Source organism: Amphibalanus amphitrite, unplaced genomic scaffold (genome assembly GCF_019059575.1).
Source record: "Amphibalanus amphitrite isolate SeventyFive unplaced genomic scaffold, NRLGWU_Aamphi_draft 000084F_arrow, whole genome shotgun sequence".
NCBI lineage: Eukaryota > Metazoa > Arthropoda > Thecostraca > Balanomorpha > Balanidae > Amphibalanus > Amphibalanus amphitrite.
This window is the reverse complement of record NW_024881580.1, coordinates 699,292-718,235: the sequence shown is the minus strand read 5'-3', so window position 1 is coordinate 718,235 and position 18,944 is coordinate 699,292. Positions and strand designations below refer to the sequence as shown.

Genomic DNA, 18,944 nt, shown 5'->3' with positions numbered 1-18,944 from the left:
GCTAGCTTTGACGTCACCGAACGAGTTTTGTGCCTATGCTCGGCTAACGGTCCCCACCGGCCAAAGACCGGACCACCCGTGTAATAAACATTGGATATTTACGGCTGGAGCGGCAGGACAGTGCCGGCCGGCCGCCGGGCGTGTGTGACCGTCACTGCGTGGGGCAACACGGCCGGTACGCGCGCGCCGTCCAGCGCCCCCGGTCCGTACCGTAACTCAGCCCCCGGCGATCGAGTGAAACATCAACAGAGCCACAGTGACGTCATCGGGGCGTTACCCAACGGCCGGCGAGCTCGGGTTGTTTTGACAATCACCAGCGCCGCGTGATTAACGGGGAGTTACGGCAGCAGTGGTCTGAACGCACTGGACCCAGCGCTGGCTGCTCTCGTGATGCAGAGCGGGACCCAGGTGAATTGGACTGAGAGGCCCTGCTACCTTACCTACCATTGAGCGCAACTTCGCTTGCCATTGATAAGATTAAAAATCCTTGCACGTTTAATATCAATGATATCAGAAATGCGAACAGCAATACCTAAACACAGATTACCTGTCTATTATACTACCTTTTACAACCGAACAAACAACTTAGAATCGAGGTCGGCTATGACCAATCAGAGCAACTCTATTCAGCGTCTGCAATATTGTAAACAACACAAATATTGCAAACAATATTCGCTCTGCAAGCATCCACCACTTTTTTGGTCCACTCACTTCTGTGACAGCAGTTTAGATGTCGCTAATGACTCAAAAGAGCTAATTGTCGGCTAAAATGTCTATTTATTTCCAGAAAATGACGTGCTTTTTGAAAATGATAAGCACTCATTTGAAGAAACTTGGATAAGTGTCCATCAATGTATCTCGTGCAAAAAGAAGACTACAGTCTTATGCGTGCTCTGACGCAGTCATTATGCGTGTTCTGACGTCAGAGCGATTGACGTCATGGCTGCTCGCACTCGGGTCGTTCGGAGACTGATTGCACTGCACAATGGAGATTGGTGGTCCCTCGGCGGGTGTCGAAGCCGCCGGCACACCGTCCAGGCGGCCGGTGACGCACGTGGAGCGCGCCGCCGCTCAAAACACACCCATTAACTACCGGCCCACTGCACGTGAATACACCTGCGCCGTGCGTGCAGAGCCGTGTTTGTGTGCAAAGGGTGCTTGAACCCCACTGCGTCGAGAAGACAAACAAATGCCGGAACACGTGGAGGGCCTTCGAGAAATGGAGAGGCGACGCAGACCGGCCGAGCAGGAAGGTTTATCACTTAGAGCCGTAAAAATTAACTCGAAAAACATGGGATGCCCTCTGACGTCGAGATAAAACACGCTGCCCTCACTTCATTCCTACAATGTACGATCGTACATTGTACCTAGGTGTAATACACCGTACACGCTTCCTACATGGTAAGACGTAACGTTGTCATCGTGACCGAGACATAACTAAGTCTCCTCGTCACTACCTTGCTCATCCCAGGAAAATCCTGGATCATAATCTTGACAGAACAAAAACATCCCATGAGTACCGAGTACAAACACCTAGCACATAACTATGCATAAGGTAACCAGCAATGCATACATCCACGCCTGGAATATCCGACGGTTTTCGTGATAACGATGTTTGGGGTTTTACGGGCTGTGTTGATGAGTGACCGGCGCATTTCCGACTTTTCTCGTCTCGGACAGCTGCTCGAAGACGCCACTGGTCGTGTGGCCGGCCCGTCAGGGAGTGGCCGGACGCTGCACAGAGCGGCATGTGACGCTCATGGCCACCGGTGGGGCGCGGTGAGCCGATTTGTCCCGGGCGTGCTGTGGTCGCTGACGGCTGGCCGGCCGTGGAGGGGGCTGTCCACAAGGCCACAACGCCAGCACACTGCGGGCGCACTGCCAGAGCCCCACAATTAGCACTGGCCACGTCCACACTCTGCAGCTAGTCAAGGCTGGTCGAATTCGACGAAAATCGAACGGCGCAAATGGCTCCATGGACTATACCGTAGAGTGGCAGGCTTAACAAACTAACACGTAAGACAGTCATTCTGTCGAAGATACTCGCAAAAATGGCAAATGTGTGGGAAAAGTGGTTGCAACGAAAAAGCGTAACTAACAGCTTTTCAAAACGACAATGAAAACGAGTTGACATTCGTAAAAGCCAATTGCATGAGGCACACGGTAAAAAGGACAACGGGACCTGTATTTAGACCTAGCCAAACTGCAATTTGTCTTTGCATGACCAACAATAAGTACAGCAACGGTAATTGGCACGTGCTATAGGGCTGGCCCGCGAGCGTGACTGCTGCAGAGGGGCGTGACAGGGTCGCCAGTGACGCCCTTTGGACTCTCGCATTGAAGGTTGGACAGGAGTCTCTGGACAGCGGAATTACCAGCCCGAGTTCTCGGGGTTATTTCGAGATCGTGACCCGCGGAGTATCATGATGATGCCGACATAATCTCATCCGGCATGACTCATCTGGCACCGCGCAGTTCCGCGGACAATCCAAGGCGTTGGCCGGGCCGGAATGTGCCGGTGCCAGGGTTCAGGTCAAGACAACAGCAGAGTTGACCAGAGGTCATGGATTACGGCGGGTTGGCTGACCCCATTCCAAATACGAATTCAATTTAGGAGTGGTGGATATCAGTCGGGTACGAACGCTACGCCGACATGGCTGATGTGGCATGTTCTTCAAGCACCTCACGGAGTTCGGCCAAAAAGTTGCAACGAGTCGATTCTAATACCAGCACAGGTTCCTCCTTCAGCATCAGACAAATTTTTAACCATGGTACCACGGAATGTAACTAAAACAACAGAGGTCATACACATTGGCGTATAACTAAACTAGCAGCCACCAAGACTGGCCACCCCATTGCCGTTGAAAAAGCGCCTCGTCAGCATGCTGGTGTGGCCGGCGTGCCGGGCCGGGCCAGCCAGTCACTGCCGCGCCGGTGTACCGGCCCTGGTCGCCCTCAGTTCCCAGGCGGCACAGCACGAATTGCTGACAGCCCGGCACTGGGCGCCGCGGGCACGGGCGCGCCGCCGGGATACCTCCAAGCGTTCTATTGCCGAACCACAAATGGCGCAGGATACGGCCCGGCCACGGGCGCAGAGCGCGCGGCCGCCCGAGTACTGTCACACATCTGTCGAAATTCTGCCAAACGTGGTAGGTGCCGGAAGGTATAATAAATCCGCTTGGGCTCTGACATCCAGGATACCCATGCAATAAGCAATATTCCGTAAACGCGACTGCGAGTCAAGTCAACCTGATTCAGTGGACAGTATAGCCACTCCCAGCACTGCTGTTGCCAGTTGCAGGGCTGCGGAGTCGGAGTCGGAGTCGGAGTCGGAGTCGGTCGGAGTCGACTGTTGTGACCGGAGTCGGGGTCGGAGTCGGAGTCGATTTTAGAAACCCGAGCCGGAGTCGGAGTCGGAGTCACCGAAAATCTGTCGACTTCGCAGCCCTGCTAGGTCTGCGGAGTCGGAGTCGGGAGTTGGAGTCGGTCAATGTCGACAATTCTGCCCGGAGTCGGAGTCAGAGTCGGAGCTGGTTTTCGAAAGCCGGAGTCGGAGTCGGAGTCGGAGTCGCCGAAAATCCATCGACTCCGCAGCCCTGGCCAGTTGTCACTCGGCCGGCTAGCGGCCTATGCTGAAATGCAGTCTCCGGCCAGTATGCTAGGCAATAGGCATACACGCCCGACTGTGGGTTTTCACGCACGCCGCAGTTGGGTTTGATTTCACCGCCCGAACTAATCAGGGAAGTCCTCAGACCCATATTCAAATCTGACGCCTGCAGTACCCGGACAGACCACATACTCGAACACTCCTACTTATCCGAAGTAGCAATCTCCGGCGCTCATTTATATGCGGCATTCTGCATTCATATGCGGACTCGGGAGGGCTGTGTCCGGGTAACGTGCATAGATCTGAGGCCGTTTCTACGTAACATTATTAGACAAAAACTGGCGGTGACCTTTGCTGACGTCAGGTGGCCTCAGCTGACCCTCTCAGGGTTCATTGCTGTGTTTATGTGCAAACGTGCATTGTGCGAACCGCTCATTAGGTTGACGTCACGATGCCGTTTTTAGATCGACACAAACAGCGACCAAATGCTACGCTCTGACCAAATGCTACGCTCTTGTTTCTACCTTGTTTCCTCGTACCTACTTACTTACAGAACATAGGGTGAAGTCGTATAAGAGTACGCACTTAGTGGATTTCTTGCTCTCATTTGTATAATAATTGAAGGAAAGAAATCGCAAATAGGGAAAATTAAAGTTCATTGAATTAGCCATCAACCCATGGGGCAACGATCCTTCAGCGTAAATGGAAGTGGTCTAAAACTGACATTTTCTGAACCGTTGCACTTGCGTACTCTTACCATATGGGGTGTGTAAGAGTACGCACGCCAGGCGGGTGGAGTACGCAAGCATATGAACACACACCTATGCAGCTTGCACTGTCCAAATGCTTAACTTCAAACTCAGAAGGCATTTCAGTTAATTCTAGTATCCAAAAAGAAAAACATAAAATAAATATTTCAAGTCTATAAATCAGGAAATAATCATGTCGTGTGTATCTTAAAAAAATGCACAATCAAAAAGGAGAATAACTCGTATTTGGAAGAATTTCGGGTACGCATCTGCATCACAGTGCTCCATTGATGATATACCTACAAAACAAACGTCATTGAGCGATAGATTAATAATTCTATATTTCTGTATATTCGATTTAATGTAAAATTCTGCGTACTCTTACCCTCCTGAACAGTGCGTCCTCTTACCGTACATGCAATTCGCGCACAAAACAACCCCGAAACGTTGTGCAAAACTTCGCAAACAGAATATTGCACTGTACAGTATTTCCCCAGATAACCTCACAAGTTTCCCACAACAATCACGGAAATGTACCTTATCTCAACTGCCAAGTATCAAAATTATTGTACCATATCATAATAATATCATAACGCTCGAGAATAATATTCATCGCCTTAAACTCAACAGCGTCGCCGCTCAACGCCCACGTTCCGTTGGTGACATGCACGCACTGGCGGCTTCATGTCACTTCATGAACTCGACAAACCCGCGTTGCTAAGCAACCGAAACAGCTGATGCGTACTCTTATCGCCCGCGTACTCTTACCCGCCCTTACCCTACTTGTATAGTGTATAACAAACCCTACGAGTAAACTTCCAATGAGGCAACATAAGTTGGCCCGCTATAATTAAGCTATTCCAGCTGAATTACACTTCCTAACAACAATAACTAGGCAAGAAGCAGCAGTTGGAATAGCTGCAACAAAATGGACTGAGGGCACGCCACTTCTCACCACGTTAAAAAGTAATAAGCGCGCATAAAACTTTGTTGAAAAGCGTAGGGAAATCATCTAGCACTGTAACGACGGTGACCGGAGAAGGGAGCCCATAAGTAAAACGCTGCTCCCCGATCTGGGTGTTGGGGCGGGGCGCGAACTGGCGCTCTGCCACGCGGCGATCGGCCTTGGCGGTGGAATGTGCCGCGGCCGGGCGGCGCCGGCCCGGGAGGCGGCAGCACGCACCGGCGGCACCGGCGGCACCGGCGGCTGCTCCCGGACCTGGTGCACCTCCGGGTCGGTGCGCGGCGGCGCCGGCCAACCGGCCACCCGCCGCGGCGCCGTCATTAACTCTGCTCTCCGGCGTGTCACCCACCGAGCCTGTAGGCGCGCCCCCGCGGATACAGTTCAGCAACTCACCGGAGACGGGCCGAGCACGGCGCAGGCGGCAGCCGTGGATGTTATCGCGGCTCCTGCAAGGACTAGGAAGCGAAACACGGAGAGGGAGTAGGAACAGAATAGGAGCTGAAATTGTGAAACCTAGCAACCAAGGGACGATGGATCCGGTTAAAACCAGTCAATGATATTGTATTCTAACTGAAATCGTTCCGTCCCTCCACGTAAGTTCTGTCTAAGCCTGCCGCCTCAGTCAATCGTTCCAAAATAACTGAAAGTATCTGCTGAAAATAAAAAAAGTTCCGAAGTAGATACACAAGAAGCGTTTTAGAGGCGTGGTTAAAAGCTTCATATGTGGAGGTTATTAGTTTCGGCTTTCAAAAGCCCGAGTTTCTAGAAGCTTAAAACTACCCTAGCTATTTTCATTTACTCTTTAGCTTTCCATTCATTAGCTTTTGGCAGCCTACCCCATCAGCGACAATGCTATCAAAGATATTCGTATCACATTAAGCTTGCCGTGGATGTCATACTAGGCAATAGGCATATACCATCTCGTTTTCACATCACCCGATAAACTTCTAATAACATAACATAAAAAATCCGTATTTTTCCATTGTCGGCACTGGGTATCACCCACAGTTCTACCGTTGCTATCGGAAGAATGATTGCGCTTATAAGCCAATTCCAGGTACCTGGCATCCAGGTAGCGCTTGGATAAATGTTAATAGGCAAACATAAATCATTGTAAATCCACTGTCCGTTGGCGGGGGCTGAACCCTGTCAGCGGGCTGTCTGCCTTCGATCCGACCGGCCGTGAGGACCGACCTCAACCCGTTCCCATATAGTCCTTCCGGTCAGCCTGATCGCCGGAAACTGCACCCCCGAGTCTCCAGAGCAGGCTCTGCCCATATACTGCGCGGCTGCTAGGAACTGCCCGGCCGCCCCGGCGCCCGCTCCGGTGACGTCAAACGGTGACGTCGCCGGTGCGCCGTGCGGCACGGCAAGGTCGGCGCTGAGCCGGTGCCGGCCTTCCTCGGCGGCCCTGCACCGCTGGATGCGGCGCCACGGGCCCACGGCGAGCGTCCAGGAACGTCGCGGCGCAGCCTGCAGCCCGCCCCAGGTATGCGCTAACTACCATGTGCCGCGGGGTCTAAATCTTCCCCACGCTTACTGGCCTCCTTGACTGCTTAGCAATTAGTGGCAAAAGGCGTTGGAATACTTGTCTGCAAAAACGTCAAGATGCAATGTAGGCACAATCTTAAACTTAGCCCAGCTCTGATCAAGCGCATAAAAGATCTTGACCTGCCATAAAACGGGGTCAAAAGGGCACCTCTCAATATAACATACCACCGCACCACATGAAATTGATACACATCTCGCACGTACCGCAGAAGAAATTTCACTGCCGAGATAGCCGCCTGTAACACTACATCATTCTATAACGACGCACACTGAGGTCGATGACATTCACCCTAGGACCGAGCGGTGTCCTCCGAAGGACTAGTGACGAAACGTCCGCATAGCTCGGGAGGGGCGCCAGGCGCCAAACAAGGTCGTTTGGTGTCTGATCCTGCAGACGGTGCAGGCCTGACAGCGAGGGAGGGGGGGGGGGGGGGTGCACGCACACGCAGGACAGCAGGGAAGTCACAGGACTGGACGAGGGAGCAGGGTCAGACAGAGGCGCCAGGACAGGTCAACGGACTGACCGTGACGGCAGGACAGCCGAACAAACGAGTACCAGAGAACAAAGCGGCGGGGCTAATGATAGGTCAAATGACTCGACAGTGGCGACAGGACAGGGCAAAGGACTGACCGAGACCGCAGGACATCAGGGCATACCACAGGACTGACCGCAGCGGCAGGACTGATGACAGGTCAAATGGCTGACAGTGGAGGCGTGATAGGTCTGATGACTCGACAGTGGCGGCATGACAGGTCAGAGTCGGACAGTAACGACAGCAGAAGAGACCGCAGTTCCGATCACAACGGTAGAGCAGTATAAAGGCCAGCCTGGTAGGGCAGGTCAGGCCAAACGATAAACCAAGGAGAAGGCAGGATAGATCACATGACAGACCGAGACGACAGGCGACATGTGACAGGAATGTCCATGAAAACAGAAGGAGATGCTGGGGGCCAATTGTAGGGGAAAACTGCTTACATAACTGACGATGGCAGTCGTCCAAGCCACAATACTGACTGGCGCCAGAAGAGGCCACACATCTGACTGTGGCGACTGAACAGCTCATGGGTCTCCGTATCACAGGACAGGTCACGGGTTTCGCCGAGGCGGCAGGACAGGCCACATATCTCACCAGCGCCGGGGGCCACTGTGGCGCCAGTGCGGCGCGCACTGTTCGCCGAACGTGTGCAGCTCATCTCCGGCTCAATACCCGCCCGGCGACGGCGGCGCTTCGAGGAACCGCCGCGACCGGTCGGCCGGCCGCGCTCGGGTATGTTCACCGAGACCATGGCGATCGACGGAGCATTACAATCACCCACTGGCTTCAGTATAACTGCGTGCTGTGATGCTCAGCGCATTACAATGAACAGCCACGCATCGGTTCCAGCACTACAGCACGCAGTTCTGATCAGCAATGCCAGTTGCCATGGCAATTACATAACTGGACAGAAAAAGGGAGATATTCCATACCAATCGAGTGCAATACACAATTTACCGCTAAAGACCGGTTGACCTACGTTCTGTTCGAAATGATTATTGAGTACAAATTTCGTCATTGCTGGGTTCCTTGTCCCAGATGTTCCAGTCCCAGACGAGATATCCCCGTATCACCTTCATGAGAAACTGACAATGCGCACTGCGCACATTGGGGCCTACCAAGAGACACCATCAGGCAGTATGCCGCGCAAAAGCATTCCTTTGGACATTACGACATGCCTTTGATATTGACACCTTACAGCTGTTATTTCGAAGGTAAGACGAACAACAAGCTATAACTTTCCCAGAAACCGCCATAAAAATCCTCAGGAACTGCTAAAAAGGCTTGCCACTGCAGAAAAGCAGTAAACAACCCTGCCAGTCTATTGGAAAATAGGGCAAGCTCGCGATCATCCAGATATGACAAAGCTGTAAGAGGCGTAGAAAGCAAGCCGATAAAGTTACCAGCCCTTTTCGATGGAAGGCGTTCTTGAGACAAAACACTGCGACTTGAAATTTCCAACCACTTCTAACAAACAAGCCACTAGATTTATGGAGTAAACGGATTTGAACTTGTGGAAGACAAGGGTGCAAATCGTTGAAACAGATTAGGAATACAAATAAGTACACCTGAAAACGAGTAGAGGAGTCTCAAGAAGGCACCGGCTTGATGGCACCGGCAGAAGGTAAACAGAAGGTAAATATAATGCTCGAGCGCATAGGACCATGTCGGCTCCTCACCCCAGTCAGTCTTTAGCCTCGTGGCAACAACTCCAGCATCCAAAAGCGAATAGAAAACACACTCGCAGCCGTATACTCGTAGGAGAGAAACGCCCACAACAGCTTCACCAGACAGGAAATAAACACTCCCGACAGCCACATTGAACAGAAACGCTCACGACAGCCAAACGGATAGCCGAAACGACCCCCGACAGCTAAACCAGAGCGAACCCTGACACTCAATGCCGGACCGAAATAACTCGGCAGTAGAAACTGGACAGAAGCGGCACCGACAGTTGAAACTGGACAAAGACACATTCGCGGAACCCAAAAGTGTACAGCAATGCCGACGGTCGTCGCCAGGCACGGGAACTAGGATACCTTGACGTACCGTTCAGCAGCACCGGACAAGACACCTATACCGAAGGATGTTCGTTGGCCATTGGCCACTGGCCAGTTGCCAGCCCGCCACCTTAAGCGGCTTCGCCACGACGTCGTTGTTGGACAAGCAAAACACCGATAAATTACATTTGCAAATGCGTTCCGAGATCTATAAACAAACCACGTACGCCGCGGTGCGATCAGCTAATAGGAGCGTGAAGCTACGGTCGTCCCGAACAGAGCACCCGGAACGGAAATCCCCGAGACGCTCGGTGGGAAACCGTTTCGACCTCGCCGCATCATCGATCCATAATAGCAGGTGTGCGCCGTGCTGCGGTCGGCTGGAGCCCACTCAGACGTCAGCAGTGTGACGTCACAGTGGCTGCCCACGTCTCCGGTCGGCGGCAGCAGGGCGGCCCGACCGTGGCGCCCCCGAGCGGCCGAGCACCTCCGTATATAGTACAGCTGCAGCGCGCCGGCCGCCAGCTAGTACCGAGCCGACGGTGACCTGCGCGTGTCGTCCGCGACACCTGAGCGATATAGCGACAGTCGACAGTTTACGGTCCACGAGACGATCGGATATCAGTCCAAATAGAACGGTGAGTGGTCACGGTCAGCGGCTGCGCGGAGCGGCCCTGTATGCGGGAGACCTTCCGAGCGTGCATACAATGGTGCGCCGGGGCGGTCATGGCTAGTGCGACGGTTTCTATTCATAGTAAGGTATCACCTAACGCACGTTTTTACTGAGTCGCCCCAAATGAAAGCCCTACGGAGGGAGTAGACCGCGTTCAATGGAACGCCTCAAAGTAGCCGTAATGATGAGATAATCACCTTTGAGCAGTGCTAAGAGACGCTTCTTTGCTGTACTGATAGGGGCTCCCTTGGGCAGCGCCGATTGAGGCACTTTCGGGCGTTTGCCGGGGTCCGGTCACGAAGCTGGGTCGCCGGCCGTGGGCGTGCAGGGGGAGGCGGGTTCGGTCGGCCACTGGCCGGACCGGTTAGCGGCCCGTCGGGGCCGCCGAGCGTCATGTCAAGGTGCACGGCCCTGGCGGCCGGCCGGCAGCCTTGACGGCCGAGCGTGACTCGAACGGCGCCCGATCGGCACGGGCCGTGCCCCGCCGGCGCACGGGCCCCCGCCCCGGGGCCAGCCGTGACCCCGACAGACATCGACTCCGACTGTCAGGGTCACCGGCTGTACGGAAAACCACAACACGCGAGGAGTGTGGGGGAGGCGCTGAAACCATGTCTGTACAGTGTACACGCCCCATTGTGAGCAGCCATCTGACGAATCCGTGCCCTCTCTGTTGCAGATGTTACCAGTGAGTCTACTCGGCGTGACGGCCGCGCTGCTGGCGGTGGCCAGCGGCCGGCCCCAGACCGGAGCCCTGTGGCACTCCAGCCTCTCCGACGGTCAGCTCTCGGGTAGCGTGGCGCGCGGAGGCGCCCTGAACAGCCACTTCGTGGCACCGCGGCCCGAGACCGGCGGGTTCCGTCCGCTGAATCCCCGCCAGGGCCGGAGAATCAGCGACGGCAGCGAGACGAACCGGCTGGCCACCACAACCACCACGCCCCGGCCCAAGTCCGGGAAGAAACTGGTCACCCTCCGGCCCATCGGCAACAACATTCAGGAGATCCTCTTCAACAACAACTACCGCGAGACGCCCGGCGAGCACGAGCCGGAGCCCAACAATATCGACGACTACAGCCAGCTGGACGGCCTGCACCCCAGCGAGGTGTGGCTGCTCGATGACGACCTGCTCGTGCTCAAGGGCGGCGAACTGGCTGAGGGCTTCATCGACACGACACCCATCGACGACTACCAGGCGCCGTACAGGCAGCCCAGGTTCCCGCCGCCCGGCTTCAAGCCGGACGACGGTGTGGTGATCCCGGGCGCTGCGCCGCCGGCCGGAGTTCACCAGCGACAGCCGGAGGCCTTCATTCCCGAGTTCGGCTACGACCCGTACGGCGCCGGCCGGTCGGCGCCCGAGCCGCGTCGCCTGCCCGCGCCCGCCGCCGCCGGAGCCGTGCCGCGGCACACGCACCAGCAGATCACCTACGTCAAGGGCCGCGCCTTCCCGCCCGCGCCGACCGGCGGCCTCATCCACAACCTGGACGGCCTGCCGCGGTCCTTCAGCACCAGTAACAGCTACCCGGCACCGGCAGCGGCCGTGGCGCCTCAGCCGGCAGCGGCGGCGTTCGGCGCGCCGGCCTCCAGCAGTGTGTTCGGCGCCAGCGGCAACTACATGACCTACACCAACCACGACGGCGGATACAGCTACTCGTACAAGACGGACGGCAGGACGCGCTGAGCGGGCTGTCGGCCCCACCACCGGCCGACGAGCCGTTCCCGAGGCTGTGTCACGTGCCGGCCGGCCGGGCAGCCAGCGGCCGCTCGCCGCCCGCCGGCCGACATTGTTATTGTTATTGCCGTCCGCGCTGTTGTTATTCATTGTACATATGTCGCCGCCGTGTACATACATCCATCGTGTTCATTAGTCGTGTACAATTGCAAATACAGTCCACTCATAGACGATCCAGCGTGTCTTGGTGTGACGGATGGCATGAATCATATCATAGTTCAGTTATAGGCGGTAACGCACTGTGGCCGGTGAGATACCGATCAGGCGCAGCCGATGACCTCACGATGACGTAATGCATCGCTCATCTACGGCCAAATCAGACGGTGGGACAGGACGGGACAAGGCCATCAATCACACGGGATAAGGTCGGAGCGCTGGTAAAAGCACCGGACTCCGACCGCACTCGACTCCGGACGCTATATTCGAGACAGGTTTCCAGCCGAGATAACGCCAAAACCCGAGTAGAGCGCCGGTCCTGCACCACACATATTACGTGTGAGCGGTACGTATACTTCATATTGCGCTTATTTTAGCACCTTTCACACTGTCCGGTTTTAGGCCTTCCGGACACTCCGGTTTTCGCTCGTCCGGTTATACACAGTCCGGTTAGAAATCGTACCGTGAGGATAGAGCTTCCAGTTACAGGCTGTCCGTTTACAGACTTCTGTTTCACCGCGCCGGTTAGAGACCTTCACCATGGTCCGATTAGAGACCTCCGCCTCGCCGTCCCTTCAGAGACCTCAACCTCATCGTACGATTAAACCCCACCACCACTATTCGGTCATGGGCCGGCGCACCGCACAACTCCAGATCTACAGCCCAATGTGAGGCGACACTCCAAGAATGGGGTTGTCTCGCTGACACCTCCAGGTATGACCAGTTGTTCCCCTCCCCGCGCGTGGCCGGCGGGCCTGGTCAGGTCGGCTCCATTCTCGCGCGCCAAGTCCATGGTCAGTGTACTGGTGCCTTTCGCAATGTCAACCAGTTGATTGGGCAAAATGACGAGCGCCAGCCACCGCTGTTTGAGTCCAATTGACAGTTTGGTAAGACCAGACAGAGCTGTGAGCGCCGCACAATGGAGCCATTTACCAGGTCATCGCGAATTAAAAAACGATCAGCACCTACCTACTACTGAAGCAGTCCCAGTTCTTTTATAAGGAATACAATGCTGAGAAACTTTACCTTATCGACACCAAACCAAGCACATCTATAGTACTCTTCGAGGTCTTCAAATTCAGTGAGAACTGTGATTTGCACGGAGCATCTATGCATTGTGCACTGCACTTTGCACAGTCGAGAGCCAGACGGGATTTTTCTTCTTCTTAAGGGCACCCCGTTTTGGGAAGGCCTCGGCAAACTGACAATAGAGACAATACTTGTTTGCAAAGGGCAGGAACATCAGCGTCATAGGAAGTGTGTGGCTGCAACCCTCAGAAATACAGGTGTTGCAACTTCTTTTGTCCCGGCTGCAAGACAAGTAACTGCAGCTTAGTCTCGCACAACTCATCAACTGGCAGCCCTTACAACGTGCTGGCTCTGGCAGCTGAACCCAGCGCCTCCACTGCCCTCCGTTCAGGTCGGTCGCAGCTGCCGGCACCCGGCCGTGACCAGAGTCGATAAGACCGCGGTCAGCCCAATCTCCGGGTGAGTGCCGCAGCCGTCCGGGTTCACTCCAGGAACAGAGAGCGGCGACGGGGCGTGTCCCACACCCGGTGACGTCACAGCCCAGGGAGGGCGGCGCGGCCGACTCCCATGAAGCAACGCGCGCGCTCCGGTGATGCGCGCGAGCCGGCGCCGCGTTTGCCGGCCGTCTGTGAGGCAACCGGCGGCGCCGCGCTGCACAGAGCGCCTCTCTCCTTCTCCCTTCTTGGCACGCGGTGACCCCAGGCCAGCCAGTCAGTAGCGCAACACCCCTCCCCAGCCCGGGAGCTAAGGAAATAGCAACAGATACAGCGCCGGCCGGCGCCCGCGGGCCGACCATCACACACGTTACATCACAGCTCACACGCTACATTGCACAGATGAGCGCCCAAACTGGCAGCCGAGTCGACTGAGACCGAGCACCGTATAGGCCATCAAGTTGGCGGCAAACGGCAGTCGTCAGAGCAGTGCGGTGAATGGTCTCTCCCACTAATCGCCGGAGATACACACCAATAAGCATGGATCCGGTCGCTCGGCTCCATCCTATCTCACAATGGCGCCAACGGTACTGGCACGTTCGCCCCCGTCGCATGCCCCAATCTGAATCCCCCCAAAAAACTCATTCCCCTCCCCTTTAGACCGTAGTAATCTTGCTTTAGACAATGTGCCTTCGGTATAATTTTATCGACTTAGAATGTCTATATCAGGTTGCTGAGACTCAATGATTTTGTGGTTGAAATAATGATCTTGATACAATAATCTCATCTGACTTTTAATTTTTGCTCGAATCTTTTTTTTTCGAATGAGAATAAAAATTATACTATATATCTTCATTACTTCAGCCAGGTCCGAATCCACACCCGTCTGGCGAAACGTCTTGAAAAAAAGACCGCAGAACCAACACCACGCTCCATCCCTCCATCCCGCCACCTCCCGTTCCGACAGCACCGAGTATGCAGGGCGCGTAGCTCCGTCTGTCCCTCTCCTACTGAGCACACGGGGCCCGCGCTGACCCGCTGGCACCGGCGTCTCTGTTGCACCGGTCCGTCCGAGACCTTTCACAACAGGCCAGCGGTGGGCCGGCGCCACCGACGCCCCTCGACCGAGCGCCCAGCTGCCGTCACTCACGGCATTCGTCTGGTGGGCAGCGGCCGCGGAGAAGGCGGGTGGAGCCGCCCGACAGAGGGGATGAATATCTCGGCAGGTGGCCATAAAGCACCGGGAATGACTAGCGAAACATCAGCTCCTCATCTCTATTGGGAATATTGGGAACCATCGACACCAATCGCAATGACGAAGTAACCGGTAGGCTTGTCGATTTTGTCCTGTGCTTGGGGAGGGTGAATAGCGCTAGTGTGGCCCGCTACCGTGCTGTCGTGAACTCTCGCCTGTTTTATTTTGACAGCCTCCCTTACAAACCAGTCGACTGCATGGTCATTTGCGACAGTAGATGCGACTTATGCAACCTCTAACTTATCACAGTCTCTGTCAGGGCGACAATGATGAAATTGCGGTGGACAGACTTTAAGCATTGTGCCTTCTTCGTAACGGTAGTAACGTGCTCTGGATTATGATCAGTCGATAACTAGCGCCCGATCTTAACAAGTTTTCACAATTTTGATAAAAAAGTAGCACGGCTAGAAAGTTTAAACTGTAGAAAAGGCAGGAATTGTCCGCGATATTTTTGAAAACATCCGCAGGTTTTGCGCCAAAGCCCATTCAGAGATCCATAAATCATTAGCGTCGCCACGGGGGGGCAAGCGGGGCAGCTTGCCCCCCCAACCTCGGACCGGGCACCCCCTGAGATCGATACAGATCCGATGAGATTTTGGAGTCGGGAAAAAATGGGGGTACCTTTCTGAGAATGCCTGTGAGCTGTCAGACTCGGTTGGAGCGTGCAGTTCAAACCAGAGTCTGACTCGCAGTCGCCAAAGTCTTCAAGACTCCAAGTCCAGACTCGGAAATGTCAATGATGTGATTCATTACATGTTCCTAGTTCGTTCTTTATTACATTTTACAGCTGATTTTCATAAGTTTTGGAGTGCTGACACAATTTTCGTTCAAAGCGTGAAACGAAATCTTCGGGGCCTTTCTCAACTCTCGTCAAACGTCTGCGACAGGCTCAAGTACCGTACAAGTGTCGCAGGGCTCATGAGCTTGCTTTAAACAAAGGCTCCTAAGGAGCTCCACTGAGCCCTAAAGAAGCTTTCAGAGGGCCCAAACCGGCCTCTGAAAGCCCCACTGGTGTCCATGTTCTCTGAGGACCCATACAGGGATCTTTGAGCCTTCGAACATTTCTGAGAACCTTAACTGGCCTCCGATAGTTCAGCCAAATTTTTGAGGCGACAGACTTTGCCAACCCCAAGCCGGCATCTGCGGGGTCACAGCTCACGTGTCCCTCTGAGGTCCGCAACACATGTTTATTATGTCCCTACGTAGGGTCCTTAGGGATTCGACATAGACCCCGAGGGTTCACACTGCTATCCGAGGGCTCCAGGCTCACCCTGGGCCTAGTCTCTTAGCGCCCGCCGCCCACACTGGCTTCTGAGGACCCCACCTTGGGCTCGGAAAGCCCTAAAGCACCACGTACGCGTAAATATTTGAGGTGACCCACGTCGATCTCCGGGATCCTAAGCAGGCTTCTGAGAGTCAGCACTGACCCTGAGTGGCCTGAAATGGCCTGGAAGTCACAAACCTATCTCTAAGGGATCCATTGCCGCTATGCCATGCGTAACTTTTGGTTCTGTTTAACAGTTTTTGTTCACGTTTGCAGCGCTTCCCTTCACACGAAAAACGAGAAACTTTTGTTCACACTCGAGTGAACAAAACATGTTCACACTCGAGTGAACAAAACACTTCCTCTCACTGGAGCAAAGATGAATTACTTCCGATTCACACTTCACACATTCACTCTCCGCCGAATGCCCAACTCAGCTACGATCGGCGGCTGGGATAAGTCCTATGCATTTCACGTAAAACCTCTGCATGCATGCGTGAATGGAGGTTTTAGCAGGGTGATCCGATCAAATGGAGCGTTTTTCACCTCTTAATGGGTAGGTAATGATCATGAGCGTCGAGCGTCTGCACAGGGGCCCTCTGCAGTGCGTCGGCAATCGCAACCACTATAATTCTACCAGTCGTTTTGTTATGAAATTTCAAAATTTCGAATTTTTCTGTAAAAAATTACATGTCATAGCTAGAAGGAAACCTTTGTCACCATGGGATTCCTCGCACCATTGCGCGTCGAATAATATGTAAAACGAGTGATTTAAGACTGGGGAAAGGCAAGTTTTGACACAAAAGTTGATTTTGCCCCCCCAACCGAAAATCTCTGGCGACGCCTATGCCATAAATAACGGAGCATGGGAAGTAACAGCGGATTTTCAGCCATCGATGGCCAGCGGTGTGAAGTGTGAACTGTACAAGTCCACACCTACCATTGAGCCGTCAGCAGAAACGAAAGGCAACGTGACCAAACCGCGCCGACTCCTCCCACAGACCACCGGCATATTGTAGCGACACCGCTGAGAGCGGTCTCTCACCAAACTTTCAGAGCTCTGAGCATGGGGCGAGAGAAACGGCATATTTTCTAGACAAATGACGACAAGGGCGATTGTATTGGTTCCACGATGCCCGCACGACAGGTTGACGGTAACTGTGGCAGACGGTCTCGTGCATACGATACTGGGGCGTGACTGCAGTTCCAAGTATCAGAAACTTGTACAGTTAACCTGTAGCTGATGACAATGGAACAAATAGCGTTGTTAATTATAACAATGGAACAAATAGCGTTGAACATCCCGAGCCGTCTGCCAGGGCAAAGGTGACGAGCCGAATTATCCATGCTAAGTGGGACTGACTTCGTTCACAGTTATTTTCTACGAACAAAATGGGAGCGACGAAAGGCCTTCATTCCATGGGTAGTACCGTCATACTTGGGGAGCCCACCGATCCTTGAGCAGCAGAGCCACTGGCGGATCCAGGGAAAAGGGGGCATTTGGGGCAAATGCCTCTCCCCACCGCAGCGCCCTAGATCGATGAAAAAATGCGTTTTTCGAGAATAAAACGAAAACTGAACATTCAATAAGGAAAAATTTACGTTTAACTGCACAACAGTGGGTAACGAATCGAAAGTTGATTTTTTTTTCGGAATGTGGATTTTTTTTTTTTGGGGGGGGGGTATGCCTCCCGCAGCATCCAAGACCGCCTTTCTTGATCCGCCAGTGATCAGAGCGTAATGTTTTCGACTACATCGGTACTTGGGATTATTTTCGTCAGCGCCTGGATTACATTCATAAGCTAGGTCGGTACATGCCGTCCACACACAGTGAAACTGGAATGCCTGCGCTGCAGCGCACACCTGCCACGTTGTGTCGCGGCTCAGTCCGCCACCACTGTATCCCTACCCTGCCCCGGTGAGGCTGACCTGTGTTGAGCGTTTGTTCCTCGCTGTCGAGCACGGGCGGCTTGTCGTGTAGCAACAGGTACACCTCGATGGCACACTGCGCCGCCTTGTAGTAAAACGGATGGCGACGGAGAATGTCCTCCAGCCTGACAGGGGAGAAAGCAGACGGTCAAATTAATCCAGCATACACACAGTACGACATTCATTTCGCATAATCTTAATTTTAGCTTGATGTAACAAGACGCTAACCATGGAAAATTATTTTGCTTTCGAACGACGAACATACAGTAGCTTATAGTTTTGTCAACACCTCGGCAAACACGTACCTGAGCAAACCCACGTAGGACCGGATTGTCATCCGTCGAAGGCAGTAGGTGTTGAAGTCGAACTGGTCCTCGATAATATCCGAGAAATGCTGCGAAAGCAGTGGAAATTGATGGTTGGTTATCTTACCACACAGGGTCACGGCTAGTCAATGCATGTTTGAGACAAGCGTGTGCATATATTTACTGTTAACGAAAATATCTTAATCGCATTGTGTCGAACGATTCAATGTTCGTCAGCAGCGGGAATATTCAAGTATTTCTCATTTTTAAACCATTTCATTTACCACTTCGTTTTCAGACATTTTATCAGACATCATTTCCATCAGACACCCATACTCTAAAATGACGACTGCGGCCGAACCACCGCCTGTCGGCTGCTCAGAGTCTGAGCATCAGCCTCAGACTCACCCGGTCGACTTCATGGCACTTTTTCAGGGCGTCGCCCCAGCGCCCGAGCCGCTGGTAGGCTCGGGCCGTCTCTGTCAGGTACCACATGCACTGCATGTTGTTCAGGTCCTCGGTCGCTTGCACACCCTCCTGTGGGCGGACAGATTGGGACAATTAGCGTCACCTATACGAAACCGGGCGAGAGGGCTGGTCACATGAGGTCTGTATTTGACGGGGGTCAGTGTGGAATCACTCAAGCAATCACCACTGTAGCAGTGCAGCTGCAAAGGGGCTATGCGCACAGACTGCTACGTGCCCACTGTATCGAGTCTCACTCCCGCTACATATTCATGCTTACACACCCAGAAACAGAGACACC

The 18,944-nt window shown here is 53.9% G+C and overlaps 1 protein-coding gene across 2 annotated transcripts in view; it reads right to left on the bottom strand.

Moving 5' to 3' along the window:
- LOC122379776 (N-alpha-acetyltransferase 15, NatA auxiliary subunit-like) overlaps positions 1-18,944 on the bottom strand; it is a 37,975-nt gene that overhangs the window by 11,879 nt on the left and 7,152 nt on the right. For both annotated transcript variants that reach the window (XM_043362250.1, XM_043362251.1), the window contains 3 exons: positions 18,587-18,715; positions 18,179-18,267; positions 17,874-17,998 (listed from right to left, as the gene is read on the bottom strand). In XM_043362250.1, coding sequence (XP_043218185.1) covers positions 17,874-17,998; positions 18,179-18,267; positions 18,587-18,715 — 343 coding nt within the window. The remainder of the gene's footprint in view (positions 1-17,873; positions 17,999-18,178; positions 18,268-18,586; positions 18,716-18,944) is intronic.